Source organism: Camelus dromedarius, chromosome 10 (assembly GCF_036321535.1).
Source record: "Camelus dromedarius isolate mCamDro1 chromosome 10, mCamDro1.pat, whole genome shotgun sequence".
NCBI lineage: Eukaryota > Metazoa > Chordata > Mammalia > Artiodactyla > Camelidae > Camelus > Camelus dromedarius.
This window is the reverse complement of record NC_087445.1, coordinates 19,324,815-19,349,772: the sequence shown is the minus strand read 5'-3', so window position 1 is coordinate 19,349,772 and position 24,958 is coordinate 19,324,815. Positions and strand designations below refer to the sequence as shown.

General features: G+C 37.9%; 1 protein-coding gene across 2 annotated transcripts in view; it reads right to left on the bottom strand.

The window, feature by feature from the left end:
- The window catches only part of MLLT3 (MLLT3 super elongation complex subunit), a 240,987-nt gene extending 216,237 nt beyond the window's left edge, over nucleotides 1-24,750 (bottom strand). Inside the window, exons 1-2 of one of the 2 annotated variants that reach the window (XM_031449634.2) lie at nucleotides 24,459-24,750; nucleotides 22,852-23,032 (exon numbers count right to left, since the gene is read on the bottom strand). In XM_031449634.2, coding sequence (XP_031305494.2) covers nucleotides 22,852-23,032; nucleotides 24,459-24,470 — 193 coding nt within the window. In that variant the 5' untranslated portion in view covers nucleotides 24,471-24,750. Of the gene's footprint in view, nucleotides 1-22,851; nucleotides 23,033-23,970; nucleotides 24,208-24,458 lie in introns of those variants that run through there. The other variant, XM_031449637.2, reaches the window with a different exon arrangement.
- Between the last annotated feature and the right edge of the window lie 208 nt (nucleotides 24,751-24,958).

Genomic DNA, 24,958 nt, shown 5'->3' with positions numbered 1-24,958 from the left:
ACTGCCATCTTAACAATATTAAATCTCTCAATTGATGAACAAGGGGGTATTTTTCATTTTTATATTCTTTAATTTCTTTCAACACTGTTTTGTAGTTTCAGGGTATAAGTTTTATACTTCTTTTTCTAAGTGGATTACTAAGTATTTTATACTTTTGATGTTATTATAAATGAATTGGTTCCTTTATTTCATTCTTGGATTGTTCATTGCAAGTGTATAGAAATACTATTGATTGCTGTATGCTGATCTTGTGTCCTGCAACTTTGATGAATTCACTTATTATGGGGGTAGTATTGGTAGTATGCCAATTCATGGGGTGACCATTAGACTAATTAGGTGATTCTTGCAGAGTACTCAAGTATTCGGCCTGGCACACAGTAGGTAATAAATGCCAGCTATTACTACTAAAGTACTTTTATATATCAAGTGCTTAACAAAAGAATCTTACAATAAAATGTTTATTCAACACTTCCTATGTGCAGAAGTGTGAGTGATACAGTGATGAAAATTTCTATCCATACGGAACTAGCAGCCTTAGAGGAGAAATAGATCCTACTTGTCCCTCAAGTGACCGGTACAGATATCAAATAAAAAGTTCAAATAAGCTATCTTTTGCAACAAGTCTGCCTTCATACACTCTTTAATTAAGAGCCTCAGAAAGCCATTCACTTTTGAGCCACGCAAATGAGGTTTAACCCCCGCCTACCCTGGCAATGCTTATTACTAGACTCTTCCATACTGCTTCTGAACACAGTACCGTTGCAAAGTAATGCTCCTGCACTGCCCTTGATCAATGGGACTGAAGATTTTAGTGTCTTGTAATTACTATCTTTGTTTTTCACTTCTTTGAAACCTACTTTTGAATTTCCAGAGAAGGGAAACAGAGAAATGGGGAGGCAGAGAAGGGAGAGAGGAATTACAACAGGTAATTCAGGACTTAAGTCTCCTATCCTACTATTCTGTAGAAATGTATTAGCATTTTTTAACTAAAATAATTTCACTCCAAACAGCCCTTTAAACTTAGCCATCTCCTTATTGTTCTAAAGCACCATTTAAAAACCAGCCAGGTCCCCTTTTGTCTCAGCAACATTTGCTTTACTTTAAGTTACAGTTATTTGTTGGAACAACAACAGTCAACCTACAAACCACAATTTGCACGACAAACTCCAATCTCAGCCCAGATCTGTTTTTGGCTTCACAGCAGCTAGAGGTAAAGAAGAATTTCATTGCTTTGTTCAAGTTGGGTCATAAACAGTCACTGGGGGGAAAAAGGCAAAACAACATAAAATGTCTTATAAATCAAAAATGGTATAAAAGATGAAAAGAGACTCAGGTTGAAACATGTGCGACATAAATGGAAACACAACTATGCTCATCTTCAATCTCAACTTGCCCATTTATGTGCCCACAAAACTCCATTCTTACATCAACTATAATTCATACTTAAGTTGTACTGAAATGTGTCTGCTTACAAGTCCATCTCCCGCCCCCGTCCTAAGTCTCTGAGCTTTTCAAGGGCAGAGAAGCCATATTGCTCAACAGAATTGTAAACTTGGGCAAGTAAGATGAGCAACTAGAAGCCTTTCCACTCCCATCCCAGTGTGACCTAACCCAGAAGTTTTTCAAAAATGACTTTATTTTGCTTCTACCCCTCTATTTGACTCAAAGGATAATAAAAAGCTGACATTAGTATTTAAGTGAAGACAACTGCTCAAATCACACCATCTTCTGATGGCATACAGCATGTAAGTGAAACAACACAAAACAAAGTTCTTTAGTTATCAGAACTGATTACTAGTAAATTAAATCTATTTTATTTAAATTTTAGCTAACCAACGTGATAGATAGTATGCCTCTAAAACTTCACCCTTCTGATGTGCTGAGCCATTTAAATGGGACCAAATGAAAGTGACACTCTCAGTATTTGTCCAGCAAACCTGGTGGAAAAGCTAACCAATCGGAGCAAATCAGAACATACGTTTCCAATTTTCTTTTCCAAATTGGAGTTACTTTCTTCAAACCCTGTTCTGCTTCTTAGGCTTCTGATTAGGTGGGGAAAGGGAAACAAAAATTAAAGGGAAGAGCAACATGTTCAGTGATCAAGAGATGCACCAACTTTCCGTTTATCCAGAAGACTCAAATCACCAGAATTTTCTTGATTAATACCATGCCACGATAACTGATATTTACAAATATGTTCCTAAGACACAAAGTTCTTCAAATGCCTTTGAAACTTCTGAAGGAAAATTAAATTACATTGCAAAATATTTTAGTAAGAGGATGTTTAAAAGGCAGGGGAGAAGAAAGCTACCATGTGTCTCTCCATCACCTATGATAAGCATCACCAATCAAATACTGAGTACTGTCCTGAGCTAGTCATGTGCCTCAGAATCCTTCTCACCACACCAACCTGGAAACAGAGCTATGACCTAGAAGCAGAGTATAAACAGAGTAAAACAGTGGTGAGCTTATGACTTGGAATCAAAAAGGCCTGAGTTTAAACTTCAGTTGTGCCACTCAAAAACAGTGACCACACAACCTATTACCCCAAAAGCACCAGTTTTCAGAGTGACACAGGAAAACAGGCAAAAACTGGGATTATCCCCAGCAAACAGGACATACGGTCACTATACTCAAGCCATATGGGCCTTGGGCAAGTTACTTAATATTGGGCCTTGGACCTACATCTGTAAAATGTGAATACCAGGGTACAGAACTAAACCTTCAGTAACTGTGAACTGTTTTCCTACTCCTTTCAGCTATAAATCCCTACATTCTGGGATGCTAATCCAGAGAGCTCAGACACTCCAAAAACTCACAGAGCTTTATGGAGGGGAACATTAAAGAGATGAAAATCCATCCTTGAGCAATTCAGGATAATTTTTTTAACCCACATAATTCTTTCTTTTTTTTAATTAGACTTGCCACTTGCAATTTAAAAAAAAAAAAAACTTAATTCAAATTCTGATACCCAGGCAGAACTAATCTCTCAGGACTCTGTTTCCAGAGCTTTGATTTTCATAGCTTCATAAAAGCACTGATCTTATTGTATGGTGATTTTTTTTTTTTTTTTGGACACGACTGATGCCTAAGTGCCCCTAGAAGACAAGAAATGCTTCTGGTCCTGTTGTTACCTTCAATGTTTAGAGCAGTTCCCATCACACAGTAGGTACTCATTGTTGGTTGAATAAATGATCGCTACTTAAGAAATACAACCCTTCACTGGTCAGCCCTAACCTCACTGTATTTCCTCAACCCATAAAGATGATCTGATCTGTAATTACCTGTGTCCTTATCTTTCCCTATCTGAGTTTTTATACTCATGAGGAGCACCCACAGCCCAGAATGTTTCTTCTCTATAGAGTGTTTTCATCTATTTCTCTAAAGGGAATCCACCTTGAATCCAATTCTTAATTCTTAGAAAGTTCCCATTTTAAAATTTTATTCAGATGCTCCTGATCCTTCACACCATTTATTAAACTCTAACTCTTCATTAAAGACAAAACTGACTGACCCAATACCAGATTTATCTCCACCCGTTTCCACTTCTTCTTCCCTGCCCTCAGTGAGCTCTCTTCATCCAATCAAAACTACAGGACCATCCTCCCAGAAGTTAAGGTACACTTGACAAAGATCACTCTACTTATTATTGGAGGATCAGAATCCAATGGGAAAAAAAAAATAAGGCAAATTAATACAGTCTCAATTCCACAGCACTGAAATGCCTTCAGGGGTAAAATGGTTTTAAATTGTGACAAAACCCCAGGGGTCCCCAAGGCATTTCTAGGGTTTCTTAGAAAAAAAAAAGTGTAGTCAATCACAGACGTGTTTGCTTTTTCTCTGCACCATTGCCTCCAGACTTAGACTGCTCTCAGGGTCTGGGGGTTTCAAGGCAAAACAATGAAGCATTTGACAATCTCAAAAAGTCTGAATGACATTATGGAAACAAACTTCACTTTGGGCATCTCACTGAAGTACAGACAGATCATGATGCACTGCCTACCTTGAGCTTGGAATATACTCCAGGTGAGTGTCACAATTTAGGCACTTTGTATTCAAAAAGATCTCTCTAAACTGATAAATTGAGAATAGTCATTTAAAAGTTCTGCATATTTCCTAAAAGCGATGAACACTTACCTGGCAAATCCTCGCCCACCACCACAGTAAACAACCTGTGACTGCTCGTTGAAAATACAACTTTCATTTGGAAAGAAAAAAAAAATTCAGTCTAGCAAGAGCCAACGGTTCTTATCCCAAGCCAAACAACAACAGCAAGATGAAATGTTAAGGATCTATTAAGACAGAGTTGAAAACTTTGTGATTTTCACTATCCTTCCTCCGGAGAGTTTCTTTTGCGCCACAAAAATAAGTTTAATCAGATGGGAATGGGCGAGGGGGTAAAAAACTGCAAACAGAAAGCCCTGTAATTTCGGTGTGAGTACAATATTAAATGTCCTGAAAGCAGACAGTTCCTCAATAACGTAGCTTCAATAAAAACTTCCTAAACCCTTTCCTTTTTTGTTCCTTTGAGAAAATGGTGAAGCAATTTGCATTTACAGCTCAGTTCCTGTTTCCAAAATACCCCTTTAACTTTTTCTTTTCTCTTTTTATGGTAGGTATAAATAGCACCAAATTGTCAAATCACAGCTATTTTGTGTGCTACCTATACAAATAGGTCTGATTTCTGGCCAGCCATAAAACAATTACTGCCGAATTCCTCTGGCTCTTTGATATCCAGCTTGTCCACAGGGCTTCAAAGCTAGCCTCCTGGACTTTTCTGGGGGCACTGCAGAAAAACAACCTCAACAGAAACAGAGTAGATAAAATGTTCCCACTCCTATAAACACACAAAGACATAGCTACAGAAGTCAAACAATTCAGCAGCATTGTGCTGGGGGTTTCTTCCCCTCCAAGAGGATTCAAGATGGCCAAGTCCTCTGCACTGGTTTTCAGCCGTGGGGGGTCAACCAGAATTTCTTCCCCTCGTGCATGTGGCATTTCCCGATTTTGAAGCCTCCAAAATTTAAGAATTACTTTGCTTTCAGGGAAATTTTCTGATTTACTAGAATAACATATCCCACGGGAACACACTGGGATGGAATGAAAAGTTCAGCCTCTTGAGCACATAAATAACTATACAGCGCTTTATTTATTCAATGTTGCAAAACGCATTCAAGCTAGAAGCTTTGTGTAAGGTTAAATCTGGTCAGAATACCAAGTAGAGGAAATTTATGGGCGACTGTATGCTCTGACTATAAATTAATAGGACTTTATTATCACATGGCTTATGAAAAATAACTACATTCTAAGTAGGACGGCATACACAAATACCTAACATATAGAGCACACATGTGTGCTCGGAGTACCAGTCAGGCTATTTCCTATTAAGCCACAGCAAAAGCAATACATACATCTATCACAAAGAAATAAATGTTAAGTCTCATTAGAGAAACTTAAAATTTGGCATCTTAGAGGAGTGGCAAATGTGACATGATTATAAAATCTCCCACCATCCAGGTTCATATAATAAAATGTTATTAAGGTTGATACAAACACACTCATACACACACACTCTTATATCTATATCTATACCTATACCTACACCTACATACCTGCACCAGAAAGAAAAGACATTACTTTTTTTCCCCCAAGTCTTCCTACCAATGGCAGCATGCCAAATCAGTTTTTCCTTAACCCAGTATTTTTGGCAGCTCTATCATAATATGCCAGTTAAATGGAAAAAGTATTTCACAAATTAAGTAGTTGGAAAAACGTGATTCTGAATTAAAAGTATAGATAAGTCTCCCTCTGTATATTTTGGATACAAACATAAACAGTCAAGACTACCTTCGCACCCAAAGCCTACTTCTTACTTCTCCTTCTCTTCACCACCTGTAGGAATCAAGCATTTTTAAAATATTAAATTGGGATCTGATTTTAGCACCCTTCCATGATCTTATCCAAGGGAACACTTGTACATATTTATCCAAAGACCACAGAGCCATGTTGCATTTTTAAATCCACAAAATAAATCAACTCTTACTACTATGTACATGAGCCCTCTCATTATAACCCAAAAAGTTCTCAAAATAAGAGACACCTGTTTACAACTCTGATCTCAAGTACACAGCTTTTATCTCTTAGGTCAAATCTGGCACCTAACATTGGTACTCAATTTCCCCATAACAACGTGATTATGTCATCTCTCAAATTTAATTACATTTTTTCCTCTGGATTTTTTTTTAACCCTGGCCAAATGCATTCACATACAACAAAATTCTCAGTGTGAGTGATAAAAATGCATTAAAAGTAACCTTTAATCCATGCTATTAACTGATTTTATTCTATTTTGGCACGTTTGAAGTAACTCATCTAAGGATTAGTTAGGCTTTTCTACACTTCTTTTTATCAGGACTCTACCATTCTTGATTTAGTTTTGAGAGAAAAGGGTTTGCAAAAACTATAATAATCTCACAGCTGGAGATGGCTGGAAAGTCCGTTAGTGCTCATTGTGCCCTTAATTTGCAGGAAGCCTTTGTGCTCTTCTGCTCCTCGTTTTACATGCTGAGCAGTTTTCACTGATAAAGTACTTATAGACCAGTTATTTTAGATTAATGAAAAGCCCAGTAAAATTTCATGTAAAATGGTTGTGAACCTTTCTCTTTAAAATACTGAAATGTATCTCCAGTCTTGATTACATGAAAATCTTAACCCTGATCATTTGCCTCAATAGTTTTCACGTGAGTTAAGGCAAAAAGCAGTCTCAAAATTTTTAAGTATTATTTTCAAACAGAGAAGGAATCCAAAATTTCAGACTATGAATTCAGATTGAATGGCTGAAGCCTCAGGGCAAACACACTGGTTTAATCACATAGCAGTAGGTTTCAAAATCTTGCCCTCTTCAGCCTTAACGATAAAGTATTTCTCTGCCCTTTAAACCTATAGCAATAATGCAAACACATTATACAAGAGGAACCCATCATCGCTGGGATTTTTAACATTATGACATCAATTTCGGGAGTCGATTGCATTGTTCTAATTTTACACTTACCCAAAATGAGATTTTAAAGTCTATGTATGATTTAGTATTTCCTATGAACATCAAGTCCCCCAAAGGACATTTAAATATTCAATTATAATGGATTTTAAGTCAAACTCAATTTTCACAATTTTTCAGAATTCCCTAAAGGTCTTCAGATACATATGCAAAATCTAACTCTGAAAAGTCTAAGCTGAAGTTTTAAAGTCTGTTTGAATATAAGCAAAAATGTTGAGATTTGTCATATTTCAAGACATGAAACTGTATTGCAGTAGAGTGCTAAAGTTACTCATTTTCTGCGACACTACCTTCCCATAAATCAGAAGTTCAAATCGTAATCATAGAGATTCATATCTAACACAGTAAGTATATCACTCACATCGAATACAGTGAGTAGATCTGCAAAGCAGAAATGATGGTGTCTGAAACTAACAGGGTTAAAAAATTTCTTTTGTGAGGCCACTGGCAAAATCTACAACAGCTGTCTAACTTTGCCTTTAACGATCATAGCAAAAGCTTAAGGAAGTGATCCAATACAGCGCTGGTCTTTAGTAACCAGATCGTTTCTATTTCATTTTCAGCCAGGGGAATGGATAATGAAAACAAAATTATTCTTCAGTCAGTTAGCTTACTTGACAAGCTAATTTTTACCAACCTTTAACTTTTATTCACATGTATAAGCCATAAGTGCTGTTTCTTTTTTGTGTGTAGACAACCTTAATAACTTTTAAATACTGGCTACACAAGATAAACTTCAGATGGCTATCACTGCTTCAAACCCACTTGTAAAAACTACTGAAAAACTTTTTTAGCTATTCAAGGACTAGTACTGAGCTTAAAAAAAAAAAAAGGCAAACATTTCATCATTGCTATAAACTGCGGAGCCACAGAGCTCACGGTCTATAAGTGGAGAAAACTGCAGAATTCATACCATTTTTATATGCCCTAAAACAAGTGTATATTAAATTTTATAAAGGAAACAAATACAATTCCCCAAGGAATACAATTTTCCACCTAAAACTACTTACATTGTTTAAAACAAAAAGCATTCTCATCATATGTCATCATCCAACTATTTATCAATATATCTGAGATGCCATCTCCTCGATTCTCTACTTAGCCTATGGAAACAGGTATTTCAGACTCCTAGCTAATTAAGACTCAGAAATTTATTTTAAACAAAAATTCAACATTCTCCTTAAGTTAATTTTTTGAAGAATGTGAATAAGGGACAGAAAGTAATCAAATCAATGCCCCAACAAAGTTATGTTATCGTTCTGGTTAATAACCACAGGGTCACATTAGAAAGAAACTCCAAGATGATTTTAAACTAAGTTATGTAGGAGCAGGCGTGGCTACAACATTCCCCATTTCAATACTTACAATGTATAACATATTGTTTTATGCAAATTTGCAAATTTGTTTTCTTTCTAGAGAGCAATCTTAATCCGGTATTTAATTTATAATTCCACTTCTGTGTACTTCGACAAAGGTTTGATCCAAAGCGATTTTAAATTTCAGGCTAGTATACATTTATGCTACATGCCACAGCTAAAAGATAATTATTATAAAAATATCTGATACACTTTCCAATTATAACAGATCCTATCATTTTACACTATCTCAATTATGAGAAATATGTCTTCAATTTCTTAAGATTTGAAAACAGCTATGTGGTGTTGGTTTCCTAGAGGAGAATTAAACTAACAAAAAACACCTATGAACTAAAATATACACACCAAAGAGTATTCTTGAATTGACATATGTATGAATGTCTTACTTCTTTCAAACAGTAAGCCTCAAATACTGGGTTAATATGCATCCCATTTAGGGATTTGAGTCATAAATTCTTCAAATAAAATTAAATAAATTGGTTTCCAAGTAATTAATGATGAGACTTCAATAATGTAAAACTATCTCTGTATACTCTCTCTGGCTCGGGAATTTAACTGATTACGTTCAATATAATAATACACTTAGTGGGTCTTGGAGTCCACTGCCTGTAAAAATCTCCCATGGAGATTCAAGACCACCCATTGAAAATAGGACAACATTATTGCCTGGAGCAAGAAGCTGGTACATAGGACTGGTTATTCAAGTCTTTTAAATACTATTTTATTGAGGGATTGTGGGAGGTGGGGGAGGGAGAGAAGGGGGATTCATGAGTGGATGGGGGAGGAAAACTCAGACATAGAAAAAAACAGTCATTTCTAAAGCAGAGGTTCCTGAAGCCCTCCCCCCCCCCTTTTTAAACAGCTACATAAACAAAGTAATAAGTGCTCGATTTCAGAGAGAATTACATTATACTCCATTTGAACAGGCTACAAAGTACTTCTATTTGAAAAGCTGCTTCTCCTCCGTTATAAACAGTTTTACTCAGCACTGATTTCAGACAAGAGAAGATGGCTAGGGAGATGGGAGGTGGAGTTAGGAAAAATTCACTCAGTGTCTTTCAATACCTTAAACAGTTGATCCAATAAAGATCCTTTAGAGAAAACTTTAAGTCTCTTTTTTTCCCCCAAGTAAGCAAATCATACAGGAGAGCTTTTCTTTTCTAGGGTACTGCACCCTGTCTCTTTAAATTCCAGGCCTGCCCCATTTCCCACGCATTCAATGAAAGCAACACGTTTGCTGGCCTCCAGCCCACAATGTCAAGTAGTTTTCTTGCTATTGAATTTCAAGATTATTCTTTTGGATCATTTGCCCTTTAGTTTTAAGCACGCCAAAGCAAAAATAATGTCCTTCTACAATAACATAAAGAAAACTCTGCAGTCTTTACAAGTAGAGAACACCTTGTCCTTTCGCTCCCCTTTCACTGCAAAATATGCTCCCACTCTATATGCTCCCAATAAGAGCCAGGCACACATTATCTTGGTCTACCATCGCTTTGTCTGTCCTATAATAAAATTCTATGAGTATATTTATTTCATTTAGTGCCAAATCGGGAATCTCTAACAATCTGCAATTTTCAAACCAATTCTTCACATTGTTCAAACTCTCAAGTCTTTGGCTTGGTCCCCTGAATATTCATTTAAAATAGGTTTTAAAACAATTCCTTTATTTTTTGTATTTTCAGTTAAGACATCTCCATAGATTAATAAGAACAGTAGCAAGTAAATATAGTGAGCTGTAATCAAGGTGCCAAAGAGTGTATCTTCCTCATTCTCAACCACACCTTAATCCTGAAGAAAGGAATCCAGGCCACTATGAATCCCATTCAGAATTCTCTCAAAAGAAAGAGAAATAGTAAAATAAAAATTTTATCAGCAGAACCAAATTAAAACCCGTGAAAATGTAATGTCATTCCAAATGTTAGCAAATAGAACTTAAAGTGGCAATTTTATTCAAGCAGCTAACAAAGAAATGCTCAGATGACAAACACCAATTTTTATATTTTACATTCTAAACTGGAGTTAATCTGGCTAACTATAATTTATGAATCTTGTAAAAGCATCTAACACTAAAGGGAAAAGGAATTTGTTTTTATTTGACACATAGCTTTGCTATGCATTTGAGCCCAGTATACTTGTAGTTTTCTTTTAATACTAAAGACGATTTCCCATTAATCATAATAACATGGAATTAATCAGGTAAATTTTAGATTTCATAGAGACCTTCCAAGACAACTAAATTTAACTCCCTTATTTTGCAGAAATCATTTCTTTTAGTTGTATTTAAGAAACATTCATATCAATTTGCATTGTATATAAAACACAAAGTTACATTTTAATTTTAATTTTTTTTAATTTCTGGTTATTTTTGTAGCCTGTTTATGAAATACTACTGAAGCCACTTTAATAGTAAAATACTGTTTGTTTATGCAATCATGCATCAATTCTCCACCCAAAAAGGACTTCTTTCCCTGCTCCAAATATTATTCTTGCCTTGGTTTTAGTAGTTGTTTTCGTACTTTTTATTTCTAATAATTTAATGTTTAACTTCCAGATTATATACAAAAAGACACAAACTAGAAGTGGGTCTTTATTTCCAACTACAGACCCCTTTTATTTTTAGCAGTATCACCATATATTGAAACATAAAGAGAGTCCTTACATTTTTAGACAGTTTTTAAAGTCAGACATAGGCCCTGGAAATTTTTCTACTGCTACCCATCAAAATAAACACATTAATCAACAAAGTTACACTTATCAAAACTCCACAGGTAAAAAAGATCAAAACTTCTCAAAACTTCTGTAAGTACTCCAAAAATATATACTGTACTGAAATATTTAACAGTTGTCTTTCTGTTACAAAGAATAATTTATATAAATCAGGTTAATCTGATTAATTTTATACCTTCAACACAATATTAATTGTTAAGAAAGGTAAGAACATGATTTACATGTCTCCCTTTAAAGGTTACAATCAACAAAGTATTTATGCATATATTCATAGTAATATTAAAAGAAAACACTCAGAATGGCAAGGTGGTTAAATTTAAAATAACAAAATATGAAAACATTCCTTGGGGAAGACCTTCCTGTTTGTGTTCCAAATGAGATTACTTAAAAAAAAAAAAAAAAAAACTAAAACATTTACTGTAAACATATTCACATGTACATTTAAGTATCTACTTTTACTTTCACTAATATGCAGCATTCAAGAAAGCTTGAAAAATCTCACAAATTTTACCAATGACAAGAATTTCCTGATATCCCACCTTCCAGAGATAACTTCTGTTAACATGTTGCTAAGTATTTTCTTCCCATGTTTTCACTGATGTATTTTTATCTGCCATACAATTCTCTAAATGTGGGTAAAGATGAACAATTCTGGCCATCCTGATATAAAGAAAATGGACTGAATCATACTAAAATGAGTGATCATGAGAAACTGAAAAAAGACATTCCACAGAAAGATACCAAGTAGCACTAACTACAAGCTGCTGTGTAGCCTTACAACGTAAGACAGTTCTCATTTATTTGCCACTCTTTAAAATGTCTGCATTTGTGTATTTTTGTATGAATTAAATCTTTGGCTATCGTCAGTCATTGGACAATTCCCTTCAAAGTAGGAATGATAAAGCTAGAATTATTTTTTCTTTAACTTAAAAGTTATGCAGCATGTTGCAAGTCAAGAGCGAAAGGGAACTTGCTTTTCAAGACAACTGCAATGAAGCATCTGAATTATTAAACAGAAAACCCTGCAAGTATGTTGAGTGATCAAAGATCTGACACACTTTCTTGGATGTAAGTCCAAGTACCCAGTTATTATTCTATTGACAACAGAAACGCAAATAGTTATCTGAAACATGATACTTCAGAAAAGCAAAGTGACAAAATGTCAAGGTCTGGCCTATGTTATATGAAATTTTTTAAAATATCAGCCAACTTTCACTAAAAAAAAAAAAAAACCCAGTTATCTAATGACTTAGTCAAGAACCATATTTGAGGGCGAAGTTTCAGACAGTCTCCTGAGTTCCTAGACTGCTCCAGCCTACAAGTAGCAGTTGATGGTTGGTGTAAATGGCACCAGGATAATCAGAAGGTAACTTTTCATAACTACAAGTTAACCACTTATTTGGTGAATTACCTATGTTATTTTCTGCTTTCCTGTTATTCAGCAAGTCTTTTATCCATTCCACTGTTCATACACTCATTTAAAAAAGGTAAAATTCCAATACACTCAAGTTCATATCAACATTTTGTTTTTTAAAAAAAATCATTCTCCAAACTACTACACTGAAGAAAAGTTTGAAATTAAATACATCAGCACATGTCTACTGTCTAGCAAGATAACCAACATACATACAGTTGATATATAATAAATGGTAGTTATTTCATCTTTACAAAAATGCTAGATCAATGACAAACTCAGAATGTAGCCTTTTTTAAAAACTAAGGAAAAATAATATTTCGAGGCTGGAAAAGCGCACAGGGCTTACTCAGTCCAAACACATCCCTTTTACCTCCCAGGCCAGGGCCTTCCCTCCTGCATTACTAAATACTGCTCCCACCAGTTACTGGAATACATCTGACTCCTATTTTTAAAGCTAAAAGGCTAGTTGTATTTCATGGATTAAGTAGTGAAAAAAAAAAAAAAAGAAAAAAAAAAGATGGACCTGGCCAAGTCTCTCAAATTTGTGTCTAGCTTTAAAAAAAGGCATTTGAAGAAGGTGAAGAAAGAAAAAGGGAGAAAACATAGAAAAGGAGAAAAATTCACTTTTTTGCCTATAACATAAGCTAAAACACATTCCAGAAAATGTGATTCTCAGCAGACGCAATGTTTCCTGCTAAATTCAAGTGGTGGTTCTGTTTACACAAAGTCAATTATTAGAGGTACAGAAGAAATAAGTTTCAGAAGGCTGAGTAATAATTCACCACTTAGAGAAGTGGATGTTAAAGTCAGGATTCTAAAACTCTTTTTCTGACTTGCGATTATCTGCTTTGAAGTTACATTGTGCCCCTCCCCAAAAGTCCAATGTCTAGACTACACTGGTCAAAGGTATGACTACTATCTATGGAATAACATAGGTCCCATTCTCATCGGATGTGTAAGTCTAATGCAACCCAGGAGGGATGGCAGGTACATACACACGGGAGAGGTGAGCGCTGGGCTGGCTGAAACACATAACGCATGCTCAGTGCTCCACACGATGAGGAAAGCAGCTTCCTGCTGCTCTGTACTATTTCTGGGCACAGGTAGGAAAAGTCATACAACAAGCAGCTCCGATAAGACGATCTGCAGCTCTGTCAGCATTTTGCATAACCTGTCCCACTAAAAGCAGCTAAATCCCAACAGCCTGAAATCTATCTTTTTCAGTAACAGTCGCTACAAAACAGCTGCTTATATTACAGGAACAAGGAAAGAAAATCAATGAAGAAAAATATTTTGTAAAATAGAAGAATATTTCTTCAATACAAAGAAAGCTTTCACTATTCAGCAACTTGTATTAATGGAGTGTTTTGGGCAAAAGGTACAGATGGCATGAAGTCTACAATGAACCTTGTTTTTAAACATTCAAAATCCTGTAAGTGTTTATCAAAATAAATAGACATCTGGCATAATCTGACACAAACCTTCCCCAACACCATCCTGAGAGGGAAAGGGAAAAAAACCGATCTACAAAGAGCAAAGGCATAAAGCAGATTAAATTTATATCTAGAAACATTAAGAGGAAAGTAAATCTCCCTCTCTCTAGGCTGCTGATACTGTTATTAATATTTTAGGAAATTGTTAATGTATATTTTGCTTTTAAAAATCAATACATACACACAGCGTTTGGCCTAGTATTGATGGGAAAATAACTAACTAATGATTTCTGCTGGAAAGGAACAAAGAAAAAATCTACGATTGGCCAAATTAAATATATTAAAATGTATTTGGCTCTGAGAATATCAATCTTCTAAGATGGCTAATAACTCTAATTAAATTCAACAGATCATCTTTATAATCACTTCTGAACATTATTTTCAATAAATGGACCTCAGAATTAAGTTCAAGATAAGCTCTAATTTTCTTTAATAAAAAAGTGATGGCGCATTGATTTCACCCAAAAAGTTAATTGTTAACTACTACATACCAACTAAATCACACCCGAATGCTAGCCTTATCTTTTTAGAAATTCAATGATAAATGCCTTCTTCAGGCTTCAATAACTATAAACTTAACACACTTAAGGATTAGGTCATGCAACATTATTTCTTAAAACAATGTTCTGCATCCTTCAAGGAACTGCAGTCCTACCATGGAGGGGACAGGGGTGCAAAACATCAGGGAATACCTACCATTCCATCACAATTTTTCCTAATGATTTCATCTCAAAGGCAAACCTTAAATTAATGCATAAAAGGAATTTGATTTTGCCTGAAAGTAGCTAGAGAACTTTTTCCTTTTAAACAGCATCTACCATGGTTACCATCACTTAATTAAGTCCTAGATCATGCCTACAAAAGTAGTTATGGCTGAACATTTGTCTGCCAATATAAGTGAACAATTACTCAATGTTTTAAAAGTAAACATTTACCACCATTTATTACTAGTTATCTTTGCACCAGCACACTTGTGACTCATTGTGTCTACGTGCAAGATCACTTCACATTTCTAGGCTTCTGATTAAAAGTAAAATGAGAGGGTAAACAAAGATGAAGAATCTCAAGTGTCCTTTCCAGCTCTAAAAGACACAAGCACATTGAAGGCAGGGACCTCCTCTTTCTCTTATTTACATCTCCTCCAGTCCTATCACTGTATCCTGCATATATAAAGTCCGTTGCTTAAGCACATTATCATGCCCACAAATTATATTCTTTAACAAAACCCCAAAACCAGACAGGAAAACAAAATAAAACAGATCAATTTGACAAAATTAAAAACTTGTGTGTGACAAAAAGACACCATACATTAGGCTACAAGAAACAGAAACAAAAATGGAACAAGATATCTTCCACACAAATAACTAAGGATTACCATCCTACAGATAAGAAAAAGACAAACATCCCAATCTTCTTTTTTAAGACAAAGGATATAAAAAGAAGGCAATAAAGAGGAAATCTAAATGGTCAGTAAATGCATAGAAAATGCTTAACCCTATTAGCAGCAGAAAAATGCCAATGAAAACAGATACCATATTTCAACTAATATGAAAAATAACAAATTTTTAATTATCCAACATTGGCAAAGACGTAGAAAAAGCGGTACTTAGTTCCCTCATAGAACAGGAAAGTAAACACAGAATATATTCTTACAACTACATACTAAGCAGAAGAATTAAAGGGAATGACTTGGCTCTCTAGATGAAATGGGGAAAGGTTCAAAAACATATTGAGCGGGACGAAAAAGCAAAACACAAAATGATTCACTTGTGGAAATGTTCCGAAATTAAATAGTGGTCATTGTTGCACAATCTTGTGACTATATTAAAAAACACTGAATTTTACATTTTAAAGGGGTGAATTCTACGGTGTCAGAATTATATCTCAAATGAAAGAAATGTGCAAATGTACATAAATAGATGGAGGAGTGGCTGAAGACTTGTAAGAAAAGGTTGGAAAGCATTTAAAAACTTAAGCTACATCTGTAATACTTAATCCCCTAAAAATAAATAAATAAATAAATAAATAGGAATCAAATATGATAAAATGTAAACATTTGTTCATTCCTGGTAGTGGCAATTTGAATGTCTGTTATTCTTTCCTTTTTATTTTCCTGTACCTTTTTTTTTTTTTTTTTGAGAAATACAAAAAGGGCACAAAACAAGTATATTACAGACAAAAAATGGTAAATATATACACACATAAAAGGATATGTGGCCTTACTAATCAAATAAATGCAAATGAAAATGAGGTATCATTTCATGCAGCAGATTGGCAAAGATAAAAAAAATCTTTTAATCCCCAGTATTGGCAACCACGTGGGGAAATAGGCAGTCTCCCAACCCCTAGGGAAGTATAAACTGGCACAATCTTTTTGGAGGGAAGTTTGGTGATGAATATCAAAATTTTCTTTCCATATAAAGAAATTATTGGAAAAACTGCAAAAATGAATGTCAAGGATGTTAACGATAGCATTATTTGTAACAAGTTAAAACTGAGAATAATAAAAATGTCCAGATAATCTACATCCAATATAATATAAAATTCAGCTTCAAAAGATATCTCACCATATACCATGAGGGTAGAAATGTTTATCTGTCTTATCCTCAACTCTTAGAAGTATTCTAGGCACATAATAGGAGTTCCAAAAACCACCTGTTGAATGAATTAATGTTAATTTGTAGTTAATTTCTATTTATGTGTGTGTATATAAATATAAAAAGATGCCTACCAAACTATTAATTATGGTTACCTATGAAGAATGTTCAGGTAACTCCTTTCTTTATATTTCTGTGGTTTGATTTTTCTATAAAAAACATAGGTATAAATTAGAAAATACAATTTTCATTTGTATGTAAAAAATTAATATATGGGTCCTTCATAAAAGCTGAACTGTACAATTGTGCCATGTAATTTCTTCTATGGTCTATAACAAGCTAACAAAAACTTGTGAATTACCTGTAATACCATCAATGAATAGGTATTTATCCAAAAGCTCTTTTCAAACAAATTATAGTCTCAAAAATGAACACAGCACTGCAAACAATAGGGAACACCACAATATACAAGACAATAGAAGATTAAAACATTAAAATATATGTTATGAGGAAGAGGATGAAGTAGAGAGACTCTGGCCACACACGTGCAAAATAGAAAGTTTTAAAAGAGTATTAATTTGTATTACTGAGACAAGAGAATTTCTCCTTCTACAAGTCAGCTGCTTCTTTAAGGAATGAAAACATAAAATCAGAAAGAAAGTATAAAAGCCAAGGGAAAAAACTAGAGAATTCTATATTATTTCCATTAGGACAGTGTAAAACATTGCTTGAGAATAAAAAATACCCTAAAATCTGGTCAATAAAGATTAAAGTCCAGTAAGTTCAGTAATACATCGAGTCCTTGCTTAATTACATAATTGCTATAATTGTGTTTAACATTTCCTCCCATTCCCAAGTATCTTAACTTTCCAAGTTCTCTTTTGAAGATTTAAGTCACTAAGAGATATAAAACAAAAAAAGTTCCACATCTTAGAACTGTAAAAGCTGTGTTAAGTAGTAGGGATCATCTGTAATAGATGACCAGGAAAAGAGCTAAATGGCTAAGGTTGGCCCATGGAAGACCATTAGAAGGGAACTTCAAAGCACCAAGAGAAGCAACAAAAAATCTTTAAAGAAAAATTATGAAACCAACTGATCCCCCTGCCCTGTCTACCTCCTAGAGATACTTCTGCAGAGGGTCACTTACTATATTAGATGTAGAAGGCTTCTGCATGACACAGATGATACACAATAAAATGGACATAGAATGGTTTATACCCAGTAAAACCCAAGTCTGAATTTTTCTTCTTGGAAAATAATTGTTGATTAAGTGTTACACTGAAACTTAACCATGCAAGTACCTTGGAAGATTTATCTTTTCTCTTTCCATTAAATGAGGTATTTTTATTAGCAACAATAATAATGTTTACAGAGAAAACCAGCTTCCACATATTATTAGGGCAGTTTATCTGTGCCAGGTTGTATGCTGAATATTTTATGTCAGAGGTTCTTCAAGTGTTAAGTCTGGGGACCCCAGGATCCTCAAAACCTTTTCCAGGCACTGGCAAAATTAAAACTATTTTCATGACAACTCTAAGACATTATCTGCCATTTTCACTCTCATTCTCTCATGAGTGCATAGCAGAGTTTTCCATAGGCTACATGGGTGATAACCCAACAGACTGAATACAGAAGCACCGAAGTAGACCCAGCTGTCTTCTATTAAACAAAATGTTAAAGAGATTCACATGCACACAAACAAAATTAAGTGATGCCATTCTCACTTTTCTTTTTGTTTTGGAAAATAATTTTCCATTAAAATAGTATTTATGTATTAACCTAATGGGTTGATTGTTGCTATCTTCAAACAAATTAATAAGTAATTTGTTTAAAATATCTCTGGCTTAATTTCGAATACAGTCAACATTCATAGATATAACTTACACAGAAATTCCCAACCCTAACTCCTCCTCACAAATGAACAATAACATCTACCCAAGATAGTTCAAGATCCCTTTTAGAGAGCTACATGCTAATCTCTGTCTGAAAGGCAATATTCTATATTGGGCCTTTACTTGTCTTTTTGTCTTAAAAACTAGTGAGTGCTCATTGGACTGCCTTAAATATACAGAATTAACCTTTATTTTTTAAAACATCAAACATTACAAAAATAACCTCTCATCATTATCAATACCATAAGCATCCACTTAAGAAAATTATTAGTAAATGTTTGGTGCCCATTCATCCAGAATTTATTTATTTATACACATACACACATATACTTTTTATCTGTATAAACACATTTTTAAATGGGATCACACTGATTTAGTTACTTGTCTTATTTCACATAGTATCTTTTGAACATCTTCCTGCAGCTACAAATAGATTCACCCTCTTTTTTTAATAGATAACCATCACCTATCTGTACCCAACTGAGGTCCCCTCTATGGCCCCTCATGGCCTGCTTCACAAAAAATATGCCGTATCTTTGTCAAGTTGTGAAACCCTATCTGTCGGAAAATTCCTAGAAGTAAAATTGCTGGGTCAACGTGTATAAATATTTAAAACCTTAACAGATTTTGCCAAATGCCCTCCAAAATGTCCGTGCCCAATTTACATTTTCACTAACAGCATATGAGATTTCCTTCAGCAATTCAACTTTTTAAGTGCCTTGGTAAATTATACTTTATGTTGCTTCAAAATGTCAAGTTGTAAAACTGTTCTCACTGATCATCTTAATTCCATTCAGAACTCTACAAAAATCGTATAACACTCACTGAGTGTATCAGTATAGTCACCCATCTTCGTTTCTTCTATAAACCTTTTACAAACCTTAGGAAAGAAAATACACCAGGTGCACACAAGATCTTCAACTAGTGAGCCCTCCAATTTTAGATACCCTGATAAAAAGTTATCCAAATTATTTCAGAAAACTCTAACACAAATCAAAACTACATAGTAAAGCTGGGCTCAAATACCTAAAGGAAAGTTGTAAGTGTAGATTTATTATGCTTTATCTGCCCACTCAAAGGACTAAGGCTACAAATAAAAAGCTATCAAATCACACCAGTGGCCAAATTAGCTTACACAAAATAATAAGCAACAGATTTCATATCATAAATGTCAATGGAACAGACAGAAATAGTAAGGATGGCAGTAATTGGAAAGAAAGTTCACTCAAATTCACATAACACTAAAAATGAAAAAATATTTTAAATGAAATGTTTTGAATGTGACTATTCATTTCAGTCATATCACACTATAAAAAATCTTTGATACTAATAAATAAGATACAGTCTTTTTTTCCAAGTAAATAGTTTTAAAATGCATTATACTCTAACTTGCCTAGTCTCTAATGGCTAATGGACATTCCAGGCTTCACTCTTTCAACAAAATCTCCTTTCTAGGACTTTGTGCTTGTAGTTTTAAATTGTAAGTCTCCAACACGTCCTTGGGACAGAGTAAAACCTCATTAATTCAAGTCCAAGTAGCTCAATTCTGAAACGATATATGTAATTCTCACTGGGCAACAAGTTGAATATACTATAATTTCTTACTCTACAAATTATCCTAATATTACTGTTGAATAAAGGAAATCAACTTGAAAATCAATTTACCTTTCCAAACCAAAGATTTATCAAACTAAGAACTCATTCATCTTTGTGGCTAAGCAGTGTATCCTCATTTCTAAGTCCCCTTCTGTTTATCAGCTACTGTATATAGTGAAATAGATTTAAATTGTCATTATATAATAGCCATTTACAGTTTAGAGTATGTGCCTTTCTTTTAAATATCTTATAACTTAGATCTTTCACAAAGCCATTTTTGCAGTTTCTCCCATTTCCAATCCTGTTATTTATAAATCTGTAATATCAAAAATACAACACCTTTAAAAGGTACAGAAGTAGACTTAGAAATGCCTGGCATTCATATTCTGTATTTATTCTTATCATTTTGAAAGACCTTAGAAGCCAAAAAATTAGTCTCAGGATTAAGTGGCATGTTTGGTGTCACTTGAATTCACAACTAACTATTCCCAATGAACAGAGAGACCTTCTCTTGCAATCTGAATCATGTGTAATTACAGTATGACAAGGTCTCTCCTGGGCTATGCAAGCTGGCATTTTTCCCAGGACTTGTCACATCATGGGAAGCACACATACAAATAAAAATCCAAAAATAAACATTTTTAAACAATGGATTATAGACTACATAAAGAAACACCACAGCTGAGGATAAAAATTGAAGAGCCCAACCAACAAGCACATACCTCTCACTAGAGGCGTCTAAGAAGCCATCAGTGTTACCAAGTCACTTACCACGCCTAGCAACAAAACTCCCAGGTGTGGGTTGTGCAGGTAGCACTCTCACATCCCCTCAGGCAGGACAGAAAATCATTAAGTATAGGAAATAAAGGGGAACGTCACAACACACCCACTGCAGCAGAGGAACAGTGGTGAAATACACAGAGAGACTGATCATCCTTAATTTCATAATGCCAATTTGTTGACAGTTAAGGCACCTAAACAAAGTTATCTTAAGAGTTACATCTTCTGCCAACCAGCTTAGTTTTCCTAATATAATAAATATTCCTTTTTTTAAAGGGTATTTAACCTCTAAGTGAACAGCAGCCAAGTAGTCGTAATAGCGTGTACCAAGGTGGTTTCTTTTGTTTAAACTCCTTACAGTGGTTCTGCGGACACGTTTGGAAAAGGGAGAGCGAGATTCCAAGAGTCACCAGACCCAGCCTCATCTACCAGTTTTGAGGAAAAAAGGAAGTATATCTATGGCTCTGTTCTGATATAAAAAGCTAACAAAATCTAAATGTTAATTCCTATAGGCTATGCATATCTCATCCCCTCTCTTAGAAGCTGGATTCATTTACTAACCATCCAGCAAAGCCCATCAAATGCAACTGTTCAAGTTTTCAAGAGCAGCTGTAAAATAAACCACTATAAGCAAAACATACAATCCTACGTACCAGTACATGAGCTCTGGAAACAAAAATAAGCATCAACACAAATCTCTGCCACCTCTAAGGCACACAGCATTTCTCCTTTCTTTATTCAAGCCCCTGAATGTTCAATAATTTCAACGTAGCTCTAAGCAGAATGGATTTATTATGATGTTACCCTAAGAAACTGCAGGAGTTCTAGATGCCAATAAAGATTACGGATCAAATGGAAGATAACTACCAACCATTGTGTCGACTTAGATAAATAAACCTGCTCACAAACAAAGCACCTTATTGTATTTGTACTGTTACCTCCACTAATCCAACTAAAACAACCAGACAGTAGCTTTTCAGAGGCTGAAGGGAATAGAAATTGGGATTTCTCTAAACCTTCTTTAAATTTCCTATAAAATAATACTCCGTTCCTTCCCCCCCCCTCCCCGCCCCCAAAACTGCCCTGTCCTTTATGGAAGATGTTTGGGACCGCAGAGGCTGAGCAGGATTATGCAAACCAGACACCAAAGCTAAACACCATGGTGGGGAAGGACTGAAGTAGAAGGCAAGGCAACACTGTGGCTCTGAAACTTAGCTTCGACCTTTGCAGGAACCGTCTTCCCTGCAGATCACATCGGGCAGACACTTCAGAACGCTGCTCAAAATCGAATGAGCCATCAAGTGCCATAGGGGGCTAGGGACCAGTAAGCGTCCCCCCTCAACTAAAGAGAAAATCCTGACAGTGGGGGGTAGAGGTGGCTAACCCACAAAAAGAAGTCTATGACAACCGGCTCCTAATGCCTCAAACACAGGCAGGAAGGCAGAGAAGACCCTAAAGAGAGGTGACTTCTCAGGTCGGAACAATAACTACATCCATGCATCCTCTGCTAACAACAGAGGTAAATCTCAATTTCTCTAGGTTAAGGAGAGGGGCACAGGCTGTGTATTTCCTCCAGCCCCACTCCCCACGACTCCAAGCCCAACAACTAATTGCACCTTCCCCGCAGAACCCGCGGCTAACCCCAGAGGACCGGTGAGAGCTGGCTTGGGATGAGTAAACACTCGACACCTGACGGTCCTTTCTCTGCGGTGACTTTCACGGAGCCGAAGTGGCGCGCGCGCGGGCGGGAGCGGGACCTGGCCAGCGCGGCGCCGCGCACCCCGGTCCCGAGCTACGCCGGCGAGCGCGACGCGGGGGGGCGGGGAGAGGGGCAGGGGGACCGCCCCGGCCAAGCGATTGTTTCCTCCGCGAGCAAAGACATTTTTTATCAAGCTCCTTTTGTATTCGAGCCCTACCTCTTTTTGGCCTAGGGAAGCTTTCGTGCAAGTGGAAGACGACTTTCTCCACAAAGTGCTGTATGTTACTGTGCTCCGGGCCGCGCACGAACACCATCCAGTCGTGGGTGAAGCCCTCCACGGTGGGTTTTTTCCTCACCTGGGCGCGGTGCCCCAGCTCCAGCTTCACCTGCACGGCACACTGCGGGCAGGGGGGAGGAGAGACAGCCGTGAACAACAGGAAGGCGACTGTTCGACACTGAACATTACGCCTGACATTTTTTTCCTCCTTCTTGAAACGCACATAAAAGGAAACTGCGGTGCCCTCTGCATCCACGTTTCACGCGCGTGGGCGCGCACACCCCAAACCCCCAAATACACCCCACCGGACCGGACCGGCCCCTGGCGCCCCCGGGACCGCATTCACATCGGCCAGGATTGTAACGGAATGTTACCCCCGATGGGGAAGGGGGTCCGGGGATCGAGGGGAAGAGGGGCGAGCGCGCTCCGCCACTACAAGCACTACAACAAATGCATCAGAAACAGATTAGAAGACAATTAGGAGGCGATGCTGGGGCGGGTTCCCGGCGTGGGAGGGGAGGTAGCTGGGACCCCCGAGGGGGGTTCTGGCGAGCCCCCACCCCGAAAGTACCGCGGCGACAGGCACACGCCGAGCAAGTCTTTGTGTACGTGTGTGTGTGCGTTCGTGTGGAGCGCTGTGCCAGGCGGAATGGAAACTACAAGCAGCCTCTGCCGATGGCACAAACTCCCGTGCTTTTACCACGGGGTTCGTGCACAGCAAAAACGAGACGTCGTCACACACACACACACACACGCCCGCAGGAAAACACGCCGAGGCACCCGTAACTTAAGGCACCCCGCACCCCCCAGCGAAAAGCCCCAAGCAATCGTCAAGGCCAGCCGAAAAGAGCCCCCGCAACACACTTCCAAGAGCCAAAGTGGCCCCAAAGTACCTTCCACCTCCCCCCAAAAAAATGTAATTCAAAAAGGCAGGGAGGCGAGCGGACAGTCGCCGAGCCCCAACTGCACACAGCCCGGCGCGGGGGCAAAGTTGCGTGCCGCCCCGCCGCTGTCAGCCCGCACACTCCGGCTCACACTCGCGCGCCGCGGAGAACGCACCATCGTAGCGGCCGCCGAGGCTGCTCGCCGCGTCCCCGGACTGTGCCCGCGGCTCCCGGCGGCGGCGGCGGCGGCTGAAATATGGCTGAGTTATTATTCGCCTCCTTCCACCGTGTGTGAGTGTGTGTGTGTGAGTGCGCGCGTGTGAGCGAGAGTGCGCTTCTTGCGATTGCAAAGAGAGGCGAGGAGGGAGGGAGGCGCGGGGGGTGGAGGGGCGAGTGTGTGTTAGTGAGTGTGTATGTATGTGTGTGTGTGTGTGTGTGTGTGTGTGTGCGCGCGCGGGGCGGGGGGGTGTTGGGGAGGGAGGGGAGCGGAGGCTGAGGGAGAGGCAGCAGCTCCCTGCAAGCCGTACCAACCTTTCTCTAATTGGAACCGCGGAGCGCTGGCGCTGTCTGGGCTGCGGCGGCGGCGGCGGCGGCGCAGGGCGAGGGAGGAAAGGCGGGGAAGGGGGGGTCTTTTATTTATTTATTTTTTTTGCATGTACTTACCGAGCTAGCCATGCCTGGGGGCCCGGAGGTTTGCTGGGGTGTTGTGTGGTACCCCCCTCCCCCGCCCCCCTCAGCTGTAATTCATGAAGAGGCTGCTATGAATGAGAGCGCGCCCAGGAGCGGAGGGTAGATGGCGGACATTCTCTGCCTTTTTCCCCCCGCGTTCGCTTGCTCGCCCGCTTGCTCGCTCGCTCGCTCGCTTATTAAACTCAGCCCCAAAAGCAAAAGCAGCAGCAGCAGCAGCAGCAGCTCCAGGGCCAGAGGATGAGATTCCGGAGCATGCGCCGTTGCGCCTGACACCGGGGCTCCGAGCCTCACGGGGCGGAGGGAGGGCGCGCGGGAGGGGCGGAGCGCGCGGGGAGGCCGAGCGAGCGAGCCAGGGGGAGCTCGAAAGAACCAATCACCAGCCGCCTCCCGAAACCCCGGCGGCCAGCACCGCCACACTGAACGCCTCGCTTAAAGTAACAGGTTCCTGCTGGGGGGGTGGGGGGGAGGTGGGG